General features: G+C 38.4%; 2 protein-coding genes across 2 annotated transcripts; both read right to left on the reverse strand.

Moving 5' to 3' along the window:
• Positions 1–347: 347 nt before the first annotated feature.
• Positions 348–5490, reverse strand: LOC141906207 (glycine receptor subunit alpha-2-like). The gene is made up of 8 exons (XM_074795448.1): positions 5479–5490; positions 5287–5354; positions 4644–4867; positions 4456–4538; positions 4224–4364; positions 3507–3736; positions 769–894; positions 348–554 (listed from the first exon to the last, which is right to left on the reverse strand). The coding sequence occupies exons 2-8, from the start codon at positions 5332–5334 to the stop codon at positions 348–350; spliced, it is 1059 nt and encodes a 352-aa protein (XP_074651549.1). The 5' UTR covers positions 5335–5354; positions 5479–5490.
• A 4828-nt stretch (positions 5491–10318) lies between these two features.
• LOC141906132 (glycine receptor subunit alpha-2-like) lies at positions 10319–19436 on the reverse strand. Its single transcript, XM_074795341.1, has 9 exons — positions 19294–19436; positions 19070–19164; positions 18666–18730; positions 18269–18489; positions 17321–17403; positions 16306–16446; positions 13018–13247; positions 11190–11345; positions 10319–10549 (listed from the first exon to the last, which is right to left on the reverse strand). Exons 1-9 carry the CDS (start codon positions 19332–19334, stop codon positions 10343–10345), a joined length of 1239 nt encoding a protein of 412 aa, XP_074651442.1. The 5' UTR covers positions 19335–19436; the 3' UTR covers positions 10319–10342.
• Positions 19437–20776: the final 1340 nt, after the last annotated feature.

Raw genomic sequence — 20776 nt, forward strand, 5'->3', positions numbered from 1 at the left:
CGCTAAACCAACATCAATTTGTTACTGAGTTTGTTGTCTTTTTTCATCGAACAGCCGACGAGAGACGACTTAATAATGTACTCCGTACGTATTGGACAGGTAAACACGCGAACAACAAATTACATAAAGCTACATTAATCTTCTGATGTTTGCGGTTATATTTCTTTATCAAGAATAATGACGAGATAAATCATCTGATTATGTTGGAGCTACGGTTCTCCCCTGCCCGTGATACATTTGAGTACCTAGTTGTTATACGTACATATCTAATGTATACACATGGAGCAATAAACAGAATTGTGATGCAATAAACCGAATTGAATAAGATTGCGATATTTCATCGTGGCCTATGCAATAACTCGCAGCGTACATAGCCAGAAAAATAAATTGAAAAGCGCGAACACGAAAGGAAATGCGATTCTAGCTCCGATTTCTACTTCCATGTATCTTTTATATTTTCGTTGTTTGTTCTTTTCAAATTTGCCGCAGCGTGGGTCGACCTCGGAATCGGTAGGTTTTTCATTTGTCTCCGTAGTTACTTGTTCAACTTTTTCCTACGAATTTACAATCAACATAAATTTATTTATATCTTAAAAGATTCAACCGTTTTTCGTTTTGGGTGACAGCCAACGTCGGTTATCGGAGTAAGTCGACTGTTCGAACTAAGTGAAACCGAATGTCAGTTAGTCGGAAAATTAAACGCATTCGGTTATTAGTTCCGACCACTAGTCGACTAGATGCGAAAACCGAATTCAGCCCATACTGTACCCTCTCGCGTTGCTTCATTTCAGCTGCTCTTAGTTCCTCTTTCCGAACGAGAACATTCACGACGGCAAATTCTAACAGCGCGGCAAACACGAATATCAGACAGACGGCCATCCAAACGTCAATCGCCTTGAATGCGTGACAAGAAAAGAAAAGCACAATGCATCTAATTATCTAAGCTAATATGAACAGAAGTTTGAATAGTAAATTTGGCGAGATAGCTCTCAAATTTGCCGCACCCGTACTATGGATGGCCTGCTATCTACTTGCAGTCGAATCTTTAAAATCAAATCTGAAAACTATGGTGACTGATTTGGGACATTCTTAAGAATTTCTCTTTACGGCTAGGAAAAAGAATTCTTACAATGGTTCAGTTTTTGTTTTTATACATTCAAAACTTAATGTTTTTCTCGCGTGAGAATTCAAAAAAAGAAACGAACAATTGACCTGGTAAAGAAATATCATCTTGCATTTAGCCATACAGAAAGATTATTTAATATATCCGGAATATCCTAGACGAACCCATTTGTCCTTATTTTCATCAAATTAATAATTTCATGTCGAATATTCCACCGAGGAGTGCATTTTAGTTTAGATAATGTCTCATTTTATGTTGAGTGCAAAGTAAAGGTCCTAGTATTCTAGTGCATTACATTTCATTTTATTGAACACGGTTCTGAGATGCATTTCATCAATTTTCCATCTCTCTGTCCAGTGTTACGTATTGCCCAATTATCTCGTGACCTACGATATGTTACAAATGCAAGTCCCGACAAATAACTCGCAGGAATTGTTTATTCGGCAATCTGTTCAACCACTTGAGTGCAGTTAAGTTAAGTTAAGTTAAGTTAAGTTAAGTTAAGTTAAGTTAAGTTAAGTTAAGTTAAGTTAAGTTAAGTTAAGTTAAGTTTATTTTGCATAATAGATTGATATAAAGATATGTAATTATACAATACGATACAGTATGAAAATATAATAACAATCAATCACTGTAGCAATAGATTTTGCGAGGAATTAGGAACAGCCAAAGTTGGCTTACACTAGTCCTAACCCCTCGTCCATTCACTCCCACATGCACACGTTACCAAACATTAGGATACATACATATATTCAAAATGGAAGAACAAGCAAGTAGCACGCAAAGGGTATCAATCAATATTTAGAAGTAAGGAAATGATGAAGACTATTTTTAAAAGCTGATGGAGATTGAGGGCATTTGAGGCTTGTGCTTAAACTGTTCCAGAATTTGGCCCCTTGGATTTTGACAGACTTGTATTTGTAATTGGAGTTGTTATTTTGCGTAGATGAGTAGTCGCTGTTGAATGCATGTCTTCAACACAATTGAATAGGATGCACATAAAGTAGGATTTTTTTTTCAAGGGCCTACACATCATTTACGCATAAAATGAAGTTGAATTATCTACAAAATGCCAATGCATTTCCGATATATTGGAGGAGTTATAGAACTCTCGGTAACGTGTGAATTGTAACGAGTTTATTCAGTTTCGAAGTGTAATAGTTTTGTGCTGCTGTTTTACTTGCCCATAAAACATATTTCTAGACTAATAGTCAGGGGCCGGTTTCACAAAGCGTAATTAACCCTTAATTATGATTAAATCACTAATCATGACTAAATTATCATGATTTAATCAAGTTAGGTGTTTCACAAAACGTAATTAACTTTAATTATAATTAAGTTAATTACAAAATTTAATTCTCCTCTAGAGTGTAATTAAACCATTTAATCATCATTAGTTTATTATTAAAAACAAAAAGCTGCAGATATTATTCATGGAATTTGGTGTTTATTAATTGACGACGGCAATTCCTACACTCATTCAGTTTTTCAGATTGTTTGGCTCAAATAATTAGGATTTTTTGCCTTTTGTAAAAAAGGCATGTCAATACTCTAAATTCTATTGATTATTTTCAAACGTCCTATGTCTTTTTGTCAGCACGACCACCACATACTTAGAAGTATTGAATTAATTGATTTTGTCCATACATATGATAGATTTCTGTCAGTAGAGTACATATCTATGGAGTTAGTGTTAAAAAGTGTTAATCACTGCTCGGAAATAAACCCCATTTACGAGGATTTTATTTTGCTGACTGGAGGTGAGTTTCTATTTAAAAACTTTTGAGACATCTTGCTAAGTTTTTCCACTGGTTCCTAAGACCTTTCAGAGCAAACTTTAACTCCCAAAGGAGTGAATTTCTCTTTTCCTCTAAACAAGGAAGGTTGTTGATGCTTGGACAGCAAATGGCTGTCTAAAGTTCCGCCATTTTGATACAGTTAAATTGTAATTAAGTTGCCTAATTGTGTAATTAGTTAATTTTGTAATTAAACCCTTTCGTGAAACCGAATTTTAATCGCAATTAACTAATCATGATTAAGGAAATTTAATCATGATTTAGGTCCTAATTATAATTAAAGTTAATAATGCTTTGTGAAACCGGCCCCAGAATAATAGGTTGAAAATAGAATAGTTTATCGCATAATTTTCAACCTCTTTTGCTTTGACATTGCAGGCAGAACAGTGTTGATCAATGAAAGAAGTAATTGCTGATTTCAACATTCATGTCCATCATTATCTTATATATTTTACATTCTTTTTTGTAATCTTGTATTTGTAAGAGTGTTTGAATTGTGCATATAAAAATGTTTAATTTTGTATTTGTACTATATATAGTTCTATGAAAATAAATCAATATCAATATCGTTCATTAGCTATACCTACTTTAACGTACGACACCTTTGGAAGTTGCGCTACGATGCCAGATATTTGGGTAGTCATCGTCAGCACGGTGAGCAGTCCGAGCGAAATTCGAGCGGGTGTGGCATGAGGGTCGAGCCAAAACGACACCCAGGACAGCATCACGATCAGTATGCTGGGTATAAATGTCTGGATCAGGTAAAACCCGTATTCACGCGTCAAATGTAACCGCACTAGCACACAAGGAAAAGTTCCTATAAAGTATTAATATGAATCTTAGAGATGAGCATTCGCGGAAAATTTGCATGATCAATTTCAATTTCTGTGTCGACTCAGAACAATGCACCCCTGGCCTTCTTTCAAGTAGGTAAGCCACGATCACACGGAGACGACTTGGTACGGGCCAAATTGGCACGGATATGGCTCGAGGCAAATCTGGCCCGTGTCTCACGCGTAAACCACCCACTCGATACTAAAACAATGCTAAAAGAAAGCGAAGTGGGTCATTCCAGAAACAGTTGCAATTCAAACGCAATCGTTTCTCCCGTGCTAGAATTTGGCTCCTCAGGCCAGGACCGACGTTTTTGGTCGGGCCAAACTGGCGCGCGTGTGAACCGTTTTTCTGGGCCAAACTAAGCACGGGCCAATTGGGCCAAACGGGCCAAAATCGTTCATGTGATCACGGTTATGTACGGAATACACGAAAAGCTGTGTTAAATAATTTCTATAGAGGATATGTACCGAGTCCATATTCTTTTGAACAGTTTTCGTAAGTCTTATTGATATTCTTGTTGAATTCTGGCAACTCCATCTCCGAATTGAAGACGACCGGATTCGTAACGTTACGCCAATGAAAAGCCACGTCTTTAGTCGTAAAACCAACTGCAAAACAAATGCAAATATGCGTTTCTCACTCGAAATTAGAATCAAACGTTCATCTCGACTTTCGAGTGGCAATGGTGAAGGAACTCACATGATTCCATTTCAATCGAGCATGCCTGGTTGTCCAAAGGGTAAAATTCTAGCTCCATGTTGCATGTAAGTACGAGAGCCAGTCTGAAAAAAATGAATTCATCATTTGATATGAAATACGCGTAGAGCAATATAGGGAAATTTTGACAATATCCACCATTAGAAATAAGAAATTGCGAATACGGCTACCTTTGACTGAATACTATGTCGCCTTCTGGGGACACCCTTAGCAACTTATTAGGGACTGTGATCTCGTGCATTTTAGCTTGTTTCGCGTTTCTGAAGTACACATCGGGTACCCAGATATGCGATGATCTAGCGTGGCCCAAATTTAGGCTTTCGTTAAACATCTGCTTGAACGCCAGTCGAGAGTCGCGCCAACGCTGTCTCAAATTCAAATCCACTTCGAATTGCTGCGTGTAGTATGATAAGAAATCGTTGTTGAGCATGTGCAAATAAAAGATATCTTAACGTTACTTTCAGTTCGCAAAGGTTGTGAAGAAGGAGAAACATTCATGTTTCTCCTATTTCAGTCAATAATTGGAATAACAGAAAAAAAGTGAATAAGATACAAAATATTGTGTATTTGAAACTGATACATCGATAATAGAAATGATATATAATTTAAGTTCATCAAGCGAGGACTACAGAGCTAATTGGAATACAATAAAAACTTATGTTTTATAAAAGAGTGAATGGGGATCTCGAGGGACCGCCACAAAATGGCGCCCATATAGAAACTGGAAACTTCTCTATTGAATTTGTTTAATCCTATAAAGACTTTCCCCAGACAAGATAGCGAATACACTGACATTGATATTCCAACACTTACCATATTGACAGCGTCGATAGAACCAAAATGATTTATGTACATTTCCATTATTACGTTGACAGGCTCTCCTGGTGAAAATGATTTTTTACACATTATTGAGCTTTTATTACAGTGAAAGCACCGATGAATAAAACATTGAAGTCGTCAAAAGAAGACGAGTACAGTATATATCGTCGTGCTATGCATACTGACCGTCATTAGCATTGGGCCTTATATCTTTCTTATAGCCCAACATCAGTTCGTCGAGAAACAGGTCGGTATCTGAGTTCTTAGTCGTGCTGTGAGTTGACTTGAATATGCTGATGAGCCGTACAGGTAAAAACAATTAAATACAGTAGACTCCGCTTAATTCGGATCATTTTGGACCAACAACAAAATTCTTACGGGAAATTAGGATTAAAAGTTATTTTCTTGTATATCAATGAACAAATGGACTGCAAATATTGTCCGGATTTAGTGGGTTTGACTGTGATTAGTCATTTCGTTCAAGAACTTATCAGTTGGTCAGAGCATAACATCCTATTACTGTGTTATTATTATTAACAAGTTTCTGTAATCAAAAACTTGAATACGAACGCCGACGCTGTTTTGATAAACTGTCAAATACAAAAAGTTCCTTGTCAAAATCGGCTCCGTTATTCGAAAGAAAGCGATAGGGCCAGATAATGATAAATTTTCAGTAACGTATTGGTTCATTGTAGCTTCTTTTCATATTGACCTTAATGAACTTTCAATTAATCACGGGAGAGCAAAATGTGCTCGTCGTGTAGCGAAGATCACGTCTAGTTGATAATTTTCGATATTCCATATGGACAATTAGCTAATCCCTGATTTCCCAAAATGACGATTAATGACTTGAATGATTAGATTATGTAACAGGGTTAATTGAAAAAAATGTATCGTTATGATTTGCTTGAAAACATTTTTTTTAAAACAGCGATTTCAATCGTTTTCAGGAAAGATCTAAATTTTCGCCACCGAAACAACTGGCTTTTGATAAGATTTTTACTCCCCGACTGAACCAAAATAGTGCTCTTCCACTAAACAAACCATCTAAGCAGTTGGAAAGAAGTATTGAGACTAAGAATAGTGTTATTTTACCTTAAAAGCAAAATTCCGAACGATAAAAGCGAACGACCCCTCCAAATATCCATAGCACGCCCCATCAGTCCAGAAAGTTCAGAACGAAACAACAAATAGATATCGCTATGTGTCTCTCCAATATAACGTGAGTCACTTGAAAAACCCGATAGAAATTCCGCTCAACACAATTTTTTACGTCACAAGCCGACAAAATCTACCGAAATCTCAATTTGAATTCTGCACTATCTTTTTTGTCCTATCTTTGGGAAGCCACCAGAGGAATCGATTTGCAAAGCTTAATGTCCCTGAAGAAATCTGTTTCAAGCCGTTATCCGTGGAATACTGTATAATGATTATTCGCTAGGCCTACTTAGCCTCGGATAATTCCTCCGTTCGGCAATTCAGCAGTCTCACTAACTCGCAGTTCAGGCAACTTGAAGCCTCTTCGCGCTATAACGGATTTCAATAATCAAATTGCCTGATTAAGGGTTTTTATCGGTAATTGTCAATTTCTGCGAAGCAACAACCGAGAGTCTTGCAAACATTTTAAAAACGTTCAGCGTCACAATCACATAAAACTATAAATGTTGTATTTGATTTACTTGGCGTGTCGTCACGAAAGATGGGTAAGCGACTGACGATTTCCCCCACAAACTCTAGATAAAGTTTAGCATTCCCAACGTATGTATCCATGGCCTTATCGGCATACTTGCACGGGAATTATGGCCTACATCAGCGGCGTACTGTGCTTGAATCTGTCGTGTTTATGGCGCTGCTTTTAATTGGTATTCGGGACTCAAATTCCCAAGGTTGAAATTCAGCGAGGAAAATATATTTCACATGTTTATCATTCATCAATCTCGTAGAATCTAATACACACATTTCCAAACCTCTGCCTTCTTTTCATATGGATTGGTCAATTAGTACGTCCACACGATAGGAAGGCGATCAGTGAAAATGCAAGCAAATGCGTGTGGGGGAGGGAGGGGTATTGACAGGCCTAGTACGTACGCATCATTTGATGCCTTTTTGATACCGAGCATTGAGTTTACAATGTGTTACAACTCAATAAAACACTTATTTTTGTCGTTCTAACGATCATCGTGAAGGCCGCGTCGCCAGAATTTACAAAATTGCAATGAGGATTCTGATCGTGTCCAGTTCGTGTTTATTTTTTGCGTACATATTTATTGAACGATCCCTAAGACATGTCATACACGTCCTCCCTTGCAAAAAAGATTTCCCGATGACGACACTAATTTACGCAAGTCATCCAGAAAATAAAAATTCAATTTCAATTGATATTCTCGTATTCGCAAAATACTGCCCTGCACCATCGAAACGACTCGTAAGTAAAAGGTAAGTTCTCGATCCTGAGAAACTTGAACAACAACGACAAATTTTGATTCGAACGATTCCGACGATTTATTTCACCATAAAAGTAATAAATGCAGAAAGAATTTTTTTTATTTTTTAGCTCACACGTAAATGTATTTACATTGCAATTTGAATATGAATTTTAATAATATTCATCAATTACTTTAAGATAGTACAAATGATAGAAGAGCGTAGAATGAAACAATATTTATCATATCGTTATAAATCGAGTCAAACCGACAGGCAACTGTGGTGAGCGATTCCAGCCCAAACTTTGGTTCGATCGGCCCCAGCGACTACGGTAATAAGATTTTGCGGCGGACAGATAAACATGTATTCATATTTATCGGAGATCCGAACCAAGTGGAGTCTGCTTTATCATTGGGGCCCTAATCGACCATATAGTAAAAGATCCAAAGGGCCGTGAATAAAGCACGTATATACGCCTGTAAGTACGAAAACGAAAGGGAGGGAGGCTAGGGGTCAGCTCAAAGCGTCCAACCTATTTAAAGGGGGATGGTTAATGTTAAAAGTACGTATTTTGTGCACGAAACACGATGTGATTTTAACAAATATCTCTGTCTGCAGTAGTTCTTGTGTTCGTTATCAGAAAATAAATCGTTTGTATTCGAGTTTATGCCTTTTTTCATTCAGACGAGGTTAAGGATTCGAACCTTAAGCTGATGACCTTTATAGCTCATTAACATTGTCTCATTGTTTCAATGAACTGTATTCATTGTACTGGGGATGGGAGGTGTCGAGTAAAGTGCGTAATATACGCATAGGGGTTCCTCAGAAATGTACTAAAAGCGTACATGGGGGAAGGGGGGTTGAAAATCGAGAATTTTGAGCGTCCGTTCTTTGTGCGCGGTCCCTAATCATAATCTGACAACGCGGCGATAACATGTGTGGTACCAAAAAATCAACCATTTAGAGCCACTCGCTTTAATCAATGGGATACCGGCACTCACCAGATGGCACCACAAAACACTAGGCCATTCGTAGTGAAAATCAGTTCATTTTCAATCCGAAATTTATCAATCGAGTCATCGGATAGATTTAAGATTGCCTTTCTCACTCAGTATATGGTATAGATTTCACTGAAAATTGATTTACCACAATGAAAAATTGGATTCCAATTTGACTAAAATGTAGAAGGAAATTGAAGCGCGGTGGCCCGGTGCAACTAGCGGCACAGGCGGAATCCTCGCTTGCCACAGTAGCGTTGCCGGTATCCCATTAAATTTCATAAGATTCGCAACAGACGTTACATGATATAAACTATAGGCCATTAAATATTACAGTATATAGTTTATGCTTCGATAAGTTGATTATGCTTTTTACATGCGAAACAAAACAAGATGCACATATATTCACTTTACTTCGATACTTTCGGGTGCGGGAACAACCTACCAGGTAAACGCCAATGAGACAAAAATGAATTGCTAATCGCTTTCCGTAAACCCAAAGCACACAGCTAACTCGAAAAAAAACATACTCCGAAAAGGGAAGTGCTGTTTGTGATTACTAGCACATTTATCTCGCGAAACAAAAAACACGTTCGATTGCATGCTATGTGCGATGTCAGAGTAGCTAAACAAGAAACGTCGATGCACTATAGGCAGTCAGTAAAATCGAGCTCATCGCATGACATCCATCTTCACCCGTCAAGGGATTCGAACCCACTACGCTAAAGCTGTTCCCCGAACCCCTTGACCTCACGAGTCGTTGGAGTTGTTACTAGCCGACCGGAATCCAGTCGTACCAATCACAGCGCTTGTAACAAACGACATTGGGCTTCTGTTGGTTTTTCCCGTTAAATGGACCAATCAGCGAACGTTTTACCGAACAAGGAATTATTTCGCAAATCGATGTATGACGTCATGCGCAACAGCGCCAGTAATGAAATCACGCTTCGTGAGGCCAGGGCGCTGGTGGAAGCGAGTTCGGGAGTGATACCGGACCCCTGGCAAGCGAGGATGATGACATCAAAATCACTGCCGTTTTGGCATTACATGTTCGATTAATACTTTTTCCCGTCGCTAGTGGCGCTGTAAGTTTGTTGCAATATGTTTTTTGTCGCATTGTGTGGACGTAGCCGAATCAAACATCGCGAAACACATAGCAATAAATGTGTTTCTTGTTTTGTTTTGCAAAATATGCTTGTGAATCATAACATGTGGTGCAACCAGGCGTATCATATGGTTACGCACGTTCCCATAGTATTATGTGTATGCAAAACACGTATGAATATCTCTAGAACGATAGTGTAATACAAAAGACGTTTCTCAAATATAGTGAAATGTTTAACACGTTTCTCAAGAACAGTGTAGTGTTTAACACATTTCGAACATGTATGCCGAGCCGACAATTCTACGGAGTAGAATCCGCTTCATTCGGATCGTTGGGGACTAACAAAATTCATCCGGTTCACGGGAAATCCGCATTAAAATGGCATACCTGTTCAATACACATAATCATAAATTCATGGATTTTTGATAAAATGTTAATGCAATTATTCATCCCTTTTAATGCTGCGACTAATCTACTTGACGTGGAAGATTATATATCGAATACCTCGTGACCTTACGCGACATCAGTAGTCGAATATTTGAAAGGCGACAAGCCAGTATATAAAATTGAATATAGCGAAGATTGCAGGAAATGCAATTCGGCTGCCAACGTCCACTTTTTCATATATTTTCATCGTTCTTTTTTTCTTCGCTCGATCTCCTTCGCTCGTATTTTCAATGTGTGATTGTATTTCCGAACTGGTCATCGAATTGGTTTTTGTATGTTCCTTCTGCAATAATGGAAATTACTAAATCTATGAGCAGATACATTCCTCAAAGTTTTTCGTCAAATTTCATGATTGTTCCTTAAATTTTGCATTTGGTAAAAAGAAACATACATTTCTTACACAAACGCGTAGGAACATATTTGGCAATCAGGTCCGACTTATAAGGATCGAGTTAAGCAAAATGTTGAATTCAGAACTGAACTTGAAAAACTAACCATAAATGGAACACTATTGTATCAGCCTATTCGAAACCACCTGAGCTAAACAGAGCCCAGATTTATGTTCTGAAAAACCATAGAAAATCTGGGTTTGGTTTAGGATAAGGGGCTGCCCATAAAAAACGTCCACACAAAACTGGTGCAAAATTTTGACCACCCCTCCCCCGTGTCCGCAGAATGTCCTCAATGGATTAACCCAATATTCCCTTTGTCCATGTATAACACACTTAATGATTTGTTCTGGCTTACAGTAATCAAGCAGGAAGAAGGATGTCCACATTCAAACCCCTTCCCCTGGTCCACAAAAGTCCGAACTCCTCCTATACCTTGGACGTCTTTTGTAGACAGCCCCAAAGGCTCGTAGATACCTAAACACCGGCCGAGCAAAACAGTGAAACACTTCTCATCACTGCTCTTAGACTTACGAGAATTTTCATGAGCGTGTTATTGATCTTCGATGTGTCGATCGCCTTCTTCCATGTTCGAGCGTGGTCTTGTCTGACCAGGTAGTTGACCACCGCAAATTCGAGAGCTGCCGCGAACACGAACGTCAAGCACACAGAAACGTAGACATCAATAACCTGGAAGTGATCATTGTTCATAATCATTGTCACTCATCATTTACTACATCGATATTGATTTAATGTGCGGGTATAACGATTTGCGTATAGGGTATTATGTTTTCATTTTCCAAAGTCACGCGCTTTAATTAAGTGCTTAGCTGAATCATGAAAGCCATTCCAATACGTCATTGTCGCGGTGCGTCGTATTGGCCGAATAGGCACGAACGACTCTGTGAAAAAAATGTCGACTGCCATTGATGGGCAATAGAAGTCTTGCACTCGATGTCATAGCTTGTTTGCCGACCAGTGCTGAAAATTGCCGTACTTTACAACAAAAGATCGGGGTATTTATTTACCGAGAGTCTGCCATGTAAATCACGTGTTTGTTCGCCAATCTGGCGTAGTTAAGTCGAAAAGGCATATGTCTGCAAGGATTGTAGGTAAAATGGCTAAGGAAAAACGGCCAAGGAAAAAAATGACCCTAGAAAAATTTATGAAAGTAAAATTGGAAAGTAAACTATCTACCGGAAATGTTATCAACATCGACATCTTTATCTCACGACATTATTTGTTTTCTATGAGGCATATTATATAATTTGAGTGAGGTTTCTATGAGGTATAGTTTCTATGAGGCATATTATATAGTTTGAGTGAATCAATTAGAGTACATATATACCTATAATGAATTCAGTATAGCATATAAATTGGGATTACTATACACAATGCAAGTCGAGTTGTATTTTTCTGTGGGGCCATCGAGTTCAAGGGCAAATACGTACAGCACAACACCGTGGAGGAAATCATCCACATAATGACTACCAGCGTCATAGTCAGTGAATAGGTTATTGAAAATTTGATTCATATTAAATCTATATGGCAGCGACCAATGCGTTATTCATACGTTTAGCTGGCCACATGTATTCCCACATTGAGTTAAACTATTCTAGTAAATGAGCATGCCGTTCCGTTTGAACAACTTCCCAGCGAACTAAAATACCCAAACTAATTCAGGAATTGATCTAACAATCCCAAGAAATGACACGTCAAAATAATGAACTATGAATTTAGTTTAGTTGAAATTAATTAAATCGTAGTTAATTTTTGATTAAATTTTCCATGGCAATTTTTCCGTTCACTGGCTGCAAGACCTGATGATGACCGTTGTGCGAACAATATACGCGTCACCTCGGGGCAGATGGTGCTTGCACGTAGATGATTGCCAATGAAATAATAATGTAAATTGTATCCCCCTAAATAAGCGCTCTATCATTGTTAATGAAATTACCATATACGCTACTGCTAAACTATTAATAAAAGGTTGAAGTAAATCCGATATCGAATATTTCACTTGTTATGTTAGCATTTTACAATAACAGTGGAACCTCGTTATAAAAAACTCAGGTTACAACGATCCATCGGATGTAACAAATACGGAATTTCGTCCCAAGAAAGACAATTCGATTGATTTCATACTGGATATAACGAACAATCGGTTATAACGACCATATTTTCTGGTCCCGTGAAGTTTGTTGTAGAGAAGTTCTACTGTATCTTTATTCAAGTTGAATATTCTTAGAATTTATGTACTAGTACCTAGATTTTAGAATATTGACTTTAATGTGGACATAGCAATCGATATCGGATATTGTTTACGAGATGGTTTCCATATAAATCGTTGCCCAATGCATACCTTGATGTAAGATACGTTCGGAAGACGATACATGATAGCGACTGACTGGCCTGATATAGTAAGAACGGTTAATAAACCCAGTGATATACGAGCCGGCGAAGCGTTTGGGTCCAGCCAGAACGAAACCCAGGACAACATTACGGTGAGAATCTTCGGAGTGAATATCTGTATGAAGTAGTAGCCGTATTGCCGCGTCAGTAGAAAACTCGCCATCCGGCACGGATGAACCCCTGAAGTATATATTGAAAGAAGGAACGTTAGAATGGCTAATTAGTAATTCTGACCTTCCGTGTAGTGAAGCCTAGCGCCACAGCTTAAGTGTAGAAACACCAACACAATAAACAGTGGCAGCGACGAGTGGATCACCCGTGGGCCATGGAGTTATGAACTAGACAGACATACGGGGAATCATGGAAATCATCACCTTTTAGATAAGGATTGTTAAGCTATTTTTTCTCATCGCTTTTGGTGTTGTAGATTTGTTTCGGTCTGTTCTTGTTTCGCTATGCGTCATAGCGGGTAAACTCTCGAAAAACATATAACACAACACTGTTTCATGTTTTAAGTTATTGGCGCCTCGAAAGACGTTACCACGCATTATGACCGTAATAAACGTTATAAATAACCATTGATAAAACAGTCCATCTGTGTTGAGACAATTAACGAGAATCTCACACCGAAGACGAGAAAAAGATATTTCACAATTTCTGTAGTATCTCAGTATTCCTGAAGATGACTATTATTTCATAGTCGAAACGTTGAATAAACTACCAGCTCAAGGAAACATTTTCGGACTTTATATTATTTTCTCGTCTTTATTGTGGGATTCTCGTTATACTAATATGAATGTTATAAAATCCTTTACTACTCGGGGTTGTCGTAAAACGTCATCTGTATGTGAGTAGTTAGAAATAATGAATTGCTATTTCGAACTCGCAGCATTAACTGGTGACCTTTTCTGATATGTCTTTTGCCTACTTATTGATCGAGGATATCTATGATGGACTAGTATTTAGTGCTTTATAATCACGGAGAATTTTATGACGAACTTGTACGAAGCTGTAAACGGCTGATAGACTGTTCGCCGGCAACATGTTGCACTAATTACCGACGAAGAACGCCATAAACGATGAACATAAGACAATTGTGAGCAACAATCAGCGTCCATTGAATTGAAAAGAGAAAGTAAACTCACACAAAAAATAGGGAACACTAACTATTACATCATGTACAATTTATGACTTACTAATTTCCTAAATGGCCCAGGTTATTCCATGGACTCGGAGAGTCCATGCTTATTCTTTGGTTGCATCGATTAAACCTCCCTACTCATCGCACCTTTACACCCTAATTATTTTTCCCAAAGGCGCCATCATTTCTTTATGAATAATTTCCTTGTGCATGTCGTATGCATTGGTGCTTTGTGCTTCATCGCAATTATTGGTGATTACAGATATTCTACGCTTCGTAACGAAAAAGAGGGCTATCCGTTTATCCCATAATCATGATTATTCTAATACTGCCCAGGAATCGGATGTGATCGTGGTATCGAAGCAGAAAAATGTTTTAGCAGATTTCCCTAACGGTTGTGCAATCGTGATTATTGACGTGATATAAAAATCAGAATCTACATAGATCTATTTACAAAAAATAAACCACTCGCGATGTAGTAGAAATGGATTCGTGTGTTTACGCATTCGGATGATTTCGCAAAACCCAACAAGTCGTTTCAGTAAAGGAAGAAGCTATTTCGATTGCCGCGTACAATGTTTGAGTAGCTAACGACAGACAGGGGCGGATCCAGACTGTCGCTGGTATGCAGCACGTACGATGGTCGCCATTTCGAGTACCCTCGAGAAATTTTCACGAAAAGGCACCACCTGTGCACAACAGGTGAAAACAATTGATCAAGTAAACAATTTTTCATTCAATATGATCAGTTTTCACTTGGAATCTGCCCCGTTGAAATTTCTTTTCTATGTTTCTCCGGTGCCGGGAAAATGCATTAGAATAACATGAAATTTCATATTTTTGAAATGTTCATCAAACGTCGAAACTTCGTCCCTCGCCGGGCATGGATGGCCCTTTATAATAGATTATCAATGACTCATTCATTTTATTGCGCTGTAGCCATTCAGTAGCCCTGGATACACCCCTGGATGATGCACTGGCGTACAATTACAAATCAGCGACAATTAGCAGATGAACGATATCGCCGCCATTTTGGTGAGCCGTGCGATTCAATACGTAATGTTTCATTGCAAGATTTAGAGCCGTATTTTGCAGGTGGCAGGCCCTCGAGAAATTTAGGAAAAGTACTTTTTTCAGATATCATTGTTATTTCCTATAGAATTGCCCTTTTCTGGTTTCTCTAGCCCCAAAAATTTCAAATGCTAGGTACGGCCCTGGCTATTGGTCCTGTGGGTTAGTTTCGGAATGTTTCTGGCGCGCATTATAGCTGGCGAACTAGATCAACACAAAATATGTTCCTTGTTTCGTTGTTTTTCCTCCTGTGTATTCTAGCCTTATAAATGGCCGAAATATTCGAGGGTTTGATAAATATTTCTTCCACTAAATTCAGTTCATTATATTTCATTTCAATTTTATCATCATTGGTTTTTTCGCTTGAAAAAGCAATTTCCTCTCGTTGCAATAGGATTTAATCCATTGCCCTCGAATATCACGAACAAAAACTAGCAACTTAACTGCATAGGTCAAAATCAATATCGAAAAATTTTTGTGGGTAACGCACTCTCTTTTTAATCAATAATCTTAATTAGGCCGTTGTGTTCATTTTCAAGTTTCCGTTTGAACATGTTTCATATGTTTTGCATATTCATGTCGGTTGAACGGAATACGTAAAGCTTTGCTTGTACAACGGTCCATTGAATAGCTAATTCGGGCAATACCTTACTCGACAAGATATACCTGACTCGATTTAGTAATCTTATAAGAGCTAAATGTTTCCTGAACGACGATCAATATTTCATTTAGGTTTCAACAGTATTAAGTTATTTTGACTAACGACCGTTCTGCGAATCGGCCCCAAGATCATCACCCCGTTGTGTTACGATGGAGTAGAAAAATTCGATTTCATTTTTAGAGTTTCGTTGAGCAGGTGCCGTCGGAAGATAATACTGATAAAAACACTTTTATATCACATTGGCCAGATGTCATGACAATATATCATACTTAGGAATGCTAGGAATACTAAGGAACATAATAGCGAAAACGTCAGATAATTTATAATAGCGAAAACGCATAGACGCAACGTCATTGCAGACTTACCGATGCCTTCATATAGTTTTTCGCAATTCCTTACTGTAGTGGTCATGTTCGTGCTGAACTCGGGTAATTCTAAATCGCTGTTGAACACTACCGGCTTATAGGCCTTCCATCTGAATACCACGTCCTTTGTCGTGTGCCCAACTGAAGGCATATTCAAAAAATCATATAGAAATTGATCAATCGTTCACTGATTCGGATATTTTCCAAATTTTGGTTAAGAATGTAGTTTCCATAACTAAACTTTGGTTGGTGTTCAATGTGATAACGTTTTGGACGAGTGAATACAAGTCAATTTGCACAATGGAAGTTAGCGTAAGCACCTCGCAAAAACAAACATTGAGATCGATCCCTGATAGGAGTTGAGAAACTGCAAGCAATGAAACCCTGGTCGATTCAAATACGACACTGCTGAACACGTTTTTCGAATAGAATAGAGTTTAGGGTATCTGAGCTGGTGCGAAGTGCAATTGGCTCTTTCGACCATTTGATATATAAAACTTGTCGCACTCAAGTAGCACTACGTGATGTTAACAACACAGAACCCCGTTGAAATGTAATCAGTTATAAATCATTCACAGCCCTCCCCTCTAATTTCGGATGTGACATGGTGATAATCGAAATGACAAATAATAAAAACTAATGGGAATAGGTTTACGCCCTATTCGCAAACCATCAACGAACCAACACGTCTTTGTTCACGGTTCCCCTTTTCATTCTCAATATGGCCAAGTAACTAATTTTCAATTAGTCTAGTGGTACTCTATTTATTCAGTAGTAACGATATCTATACGTTATCCATTTCATCCAGTCACCTGTTGCCCGAAAAAGGAAAGTTCCCGAAAACGTTCGTATTTAATGAATTAGCTGACTCATTTGAAAATGAGATTTATTGTGTTTACGCTGTTATGGTTGTAGAACTTCTACCTGAACTCTTTACTGAAGATTTAGGTTCAATTCAGCTTTCGAAATCACGTATCAGATATGAATATACGATTTTTCGATGTATATTACTCACAGGATTCCATGGCCATGAAACAGGTTTGCTGGTCGAGCGGAAAGTATCTCAGGTCCATGTGACAGTATAATTTCAGCCACAGCCTGAAACGAAAACAGAAACACAGTAGAAAAAGGTTAAGGTGTATTCGTGAATCATTTTCAATTTGTAATTAATTGATTACGATGAAAAACGAAATACATATACTGATATATACCTGCGCGTTGGACGCAGAATATACGTAGGCTTCAAACCAAAATATATATCGCAATCTGTCTCAAAAATTTCCCCGAGGTTTTGCAATATTTAGTATTCATCTAATCAACGGAGATGATACCCCCTTGTATGTTGTTGAATGTTTAAATCATTCACTGGGAGTAGTTGGCACGAAAGACCACAACCACAAAATATAGAGAAGCGATAACGGGTTTTCTGCATTAGAGTTGTTCAATATGCATTCCCTGTCCTCGTTCGAGACTCAATTATTTTCCCGGGAAATTCAATACTGGTGTCGGCAGTCGGCCTACGGTTTAACATAAGAAATGAATTACACTTTCCTTGTAAAAATTCCAAAAATACCACACTAAAGATTCTTGATGAAAAAAAATATTCACAAACCAACCATATTTAACTAGATTACGATTTCCATGAGAACCTTCACGTTTATTGAAAACTATGCATTTAATCCGATGATGGTTACTTTCTAGCTAGTACTTAGTAAAACGGTTCAATAGAATTTAATTACATATTAATTGAATGTTTTTCGTATCGTAGTAGGCCTACTCTTCATGGAACTCATAAGAGTCGTCTAAGCCTGGCAGCATGAATAATCAAACAAACAAATTCGTTCGAAAATTCTCGATAATTCTGGGGAGATTTTTCGAACGTATTTTGAACCCAAAATCTAAAACTAAATTCAATAACTGTAGACCAGGGCAACAACAGTGGACCTTGGAATTTGACCATCACCTTTGACTATACAAAATGCGACCATTCGGCATTAGTCTGATCATTCGATTCGGTACGGGCGTTTCATGAGCGTAAGACTTTATGGCGTTGCGAAAACACGTATCCGGAGTCCAGATGAGGTGCGCCGCATGGTAGCCTAGATCGACGTATTCGGTTATATCGTCGAAGGCCAATCGTGGATCGGTCCAACTCTGCCTTAAATTTAAGTCGATAACGTACGCCTGTAAACAGAGCACATGGGAATAGAACTTTAATTAATGACAATCAGTTAATAACGAAGATGCGAAACCACTCGCTTAACGAGATTTGACTACCGATACCGTCATCAAATCAGCTGCATATAACAAGTGATGCATATATACACAAGTGCGCATTAATTCTATTACCATGCGCTTACCATGTTAATGGCATCAAAGGACCCGAAGTGGTTGATAAACACGCTGAGGGTAATATTGACAGGTCCTGAAAAGAAATACGACACTAGAGACCTATTGTAATACGTACTAAAACAATATTAACGCTGGGGCAGATATTGATTCATGACACATTAGGTGCCAAAGGATGCAGAAAATCTACTTGGTAGTGTAATGAATGCTCGAAGTATTGTGACGATAGAATAACGGGTATTTTACGTATGGAACATGCGAGACTGCGAAAAATATCTGGATACGTATCGTCGAGTCTTATGTATGCACTGGTTGCCCGTCTCGAAAAATTAGCATTCTGTTTTTACGCGTTCAAGGGTTTAGAGATAGATAAGCCGAGTAATGAAAACTACGAAGTCGTGAGGGAATGCCTTACCTGCATCCTCGAAAGGCCGAGAGTGTTTGTGATAATCACTACTCGCTAAACGGTCTAAATAATCCGATAACTTTGCGACACGAATTCCAGGCAAACTACAAACAGAAATTCAAAATCTCGCCATGAGAGTAAGAGAGTTGGCGTTCATTATGCAATGTATGAAGTCTGAATAAAACAGCACAGAATCGTCTTGAAGTAAACACAAACATCCATGAATGATTTACCTGATGATGAAAAATATCCATGTTTTGAGGTGCCATAACATTTCGCGTATCAAATTGGTTGCATGTCAAATTTATCTATACAAATGTCTAAGCACGTCGTTTCTTTTCAGAGATTTTATCGCGAACGTGCGATAGAGGCACATTGATACAGATGTATGCAATTACAACGGAACAGCACGGTACGCTGGCGCGACACGAGTATAATAGTGTGTACTCAGTCGTTAATGCGCATTGTCTCGTCTGCGATACTGCCACATGCGACTGGTACTGGCACTGGCGCAGGCACTGGTACTGGTACTGGCTGTATTTGTACTCCTGTGATAGACTAGTACTCTATTTTGTTTTATGACATTTTATGATATAGATGTACTTGGTATCGGTGATGGTTTTCTAGTAGCTCGGTACTGGTACCAGTACATTTACCGTTTTAATCAGTACTCTATGGTGCTTCTCTACTTTGTATCGGCCTAGTCTTGAACTGGTTCTGATGCCCTAGCTGGGGCGGATCCAAGCTACTATCCCACTGTATTGCAGAATATAGTCAGAAAAATGTGGATAACATATTTTCTAAAAGTACCTAATGTAACAGGCCCAGAATGCCATTAGATACAAGGGAAAAGTGTCATTTTTAGAATTTTCCAGGAAGAACCCCAAACCACCCTTTAATGAGCTTCACCGCTAGCATATCATTGAGCAATAATCTTTAAGAATATATATACCGGCTGGATCCGCCCCTGTGCTGGTACAGACAGTACTGTATTCCGATATTAATATTCATGACACTTAGTACTAGTGAGTGATGGTGATGGTTATATACTCTGATACTAAATGTATATACCCAGTTTTCTGAAAATGGGACCCAGTTTCTGAAACATAACTCTGGATACTGATCTGAACTAGTTGACATGTTTTTCACGCGGTACTCTGGTACTGGTACGCTGTTATGGGATGTTCAAAAATGAATACCAGGGTTCCATCACAATGATCGCAAAGATGTCCGATTCTAAGAACGGAATGAGTGATATTTGCCAAGCTAATTGTAGTTTGTATGATTATTGACATTGCTGATGATAATCCTAATTTAAAGCAATTGCTGATCTTAACTGAATGTTGTGGCGAATATGTAGTTTTATTTTTGTAGAGAATAAAATTTTTTGTGACATCACGTGGAGTCACGTGATGCTTATCAGTTGTCAGTTACTCTTTGCCTCCGCCCCTCCTGACAACGTGGTTAAGCATTACCTCGCGATCCTACAGAGCGTAGAAGCACGAGAAGGACACTTCGTTTCACCGACTTCAATGTCATTTACAGTAATAAATGACCTTATATCAATCAACTACATGTCTTGTTTATTTTGCTTCAAACAAAGCTCATCCTCGCTTGCCAGGGGTCAGGTATCACTCCCTACCTCGCTTCCACCAGCCCCCTGGCCTCACGAAGCGTGATTTCATTACTCCCGCTGTTGCGCATGACGTCATATAT

The sequence above is a fragment of the Tubulanus polymorphus genome, chromosome 5, assembly GCF_964204645.1.
Source record: "Tubulanus polymorphus chromosome 5, tnTubPoly1.2, whole genome shotgun sequence".
Classification (NCBI taxonomy): domain Eukaryota; kingdom Metazoa; phylum Nemertea; class Palaeonemertea; order Tubulaniformes; family Tubulanidae; genus Tubulanus; species Tubulanus polymorphus.

Coding starts and splice junctions, on each gene's coding strand:
- LOC141906132 (XM_074795341.1), bottom strand. CDS start 19,334: ATGTTATGGCACCTCAAAACATGGATATTTTTCATCATCAG. Junction 13,248..16,305: donor AAAACTATATGAAGGCATCG/GTAAGTCTGCAA, acceptor TATATACTTCAG/GGGTTCATCCGTGCCGGATG. Junction 11,346..13,017: donor CGAACGTATCTTACATCAAG/GTATGCATTGGG, acceptor GATCACTTCCAG/GTTATTGATGTCTACGTTTC.
- LOC141906207 (XM_074795448.1), bottom strand. CDS start 5,334: ATGGAAATGTACATAAATCATTTTGGTTCTATCGACGCTGTCAATATG. Junction 4,868..5,286: donor CTATCGACGCTGTCAATATG/GTAAGTGTTGGA, acceptor TACTACACGCAG/CAATTCGAAGTGGATTTGAA. Junction 895..3,506: donor CAAAGGTGTCGTACGTTAAA/GTAGGTATAGCT, acceptor CACGCATTCAAG/GCGATTGACGTTTGGATGGC.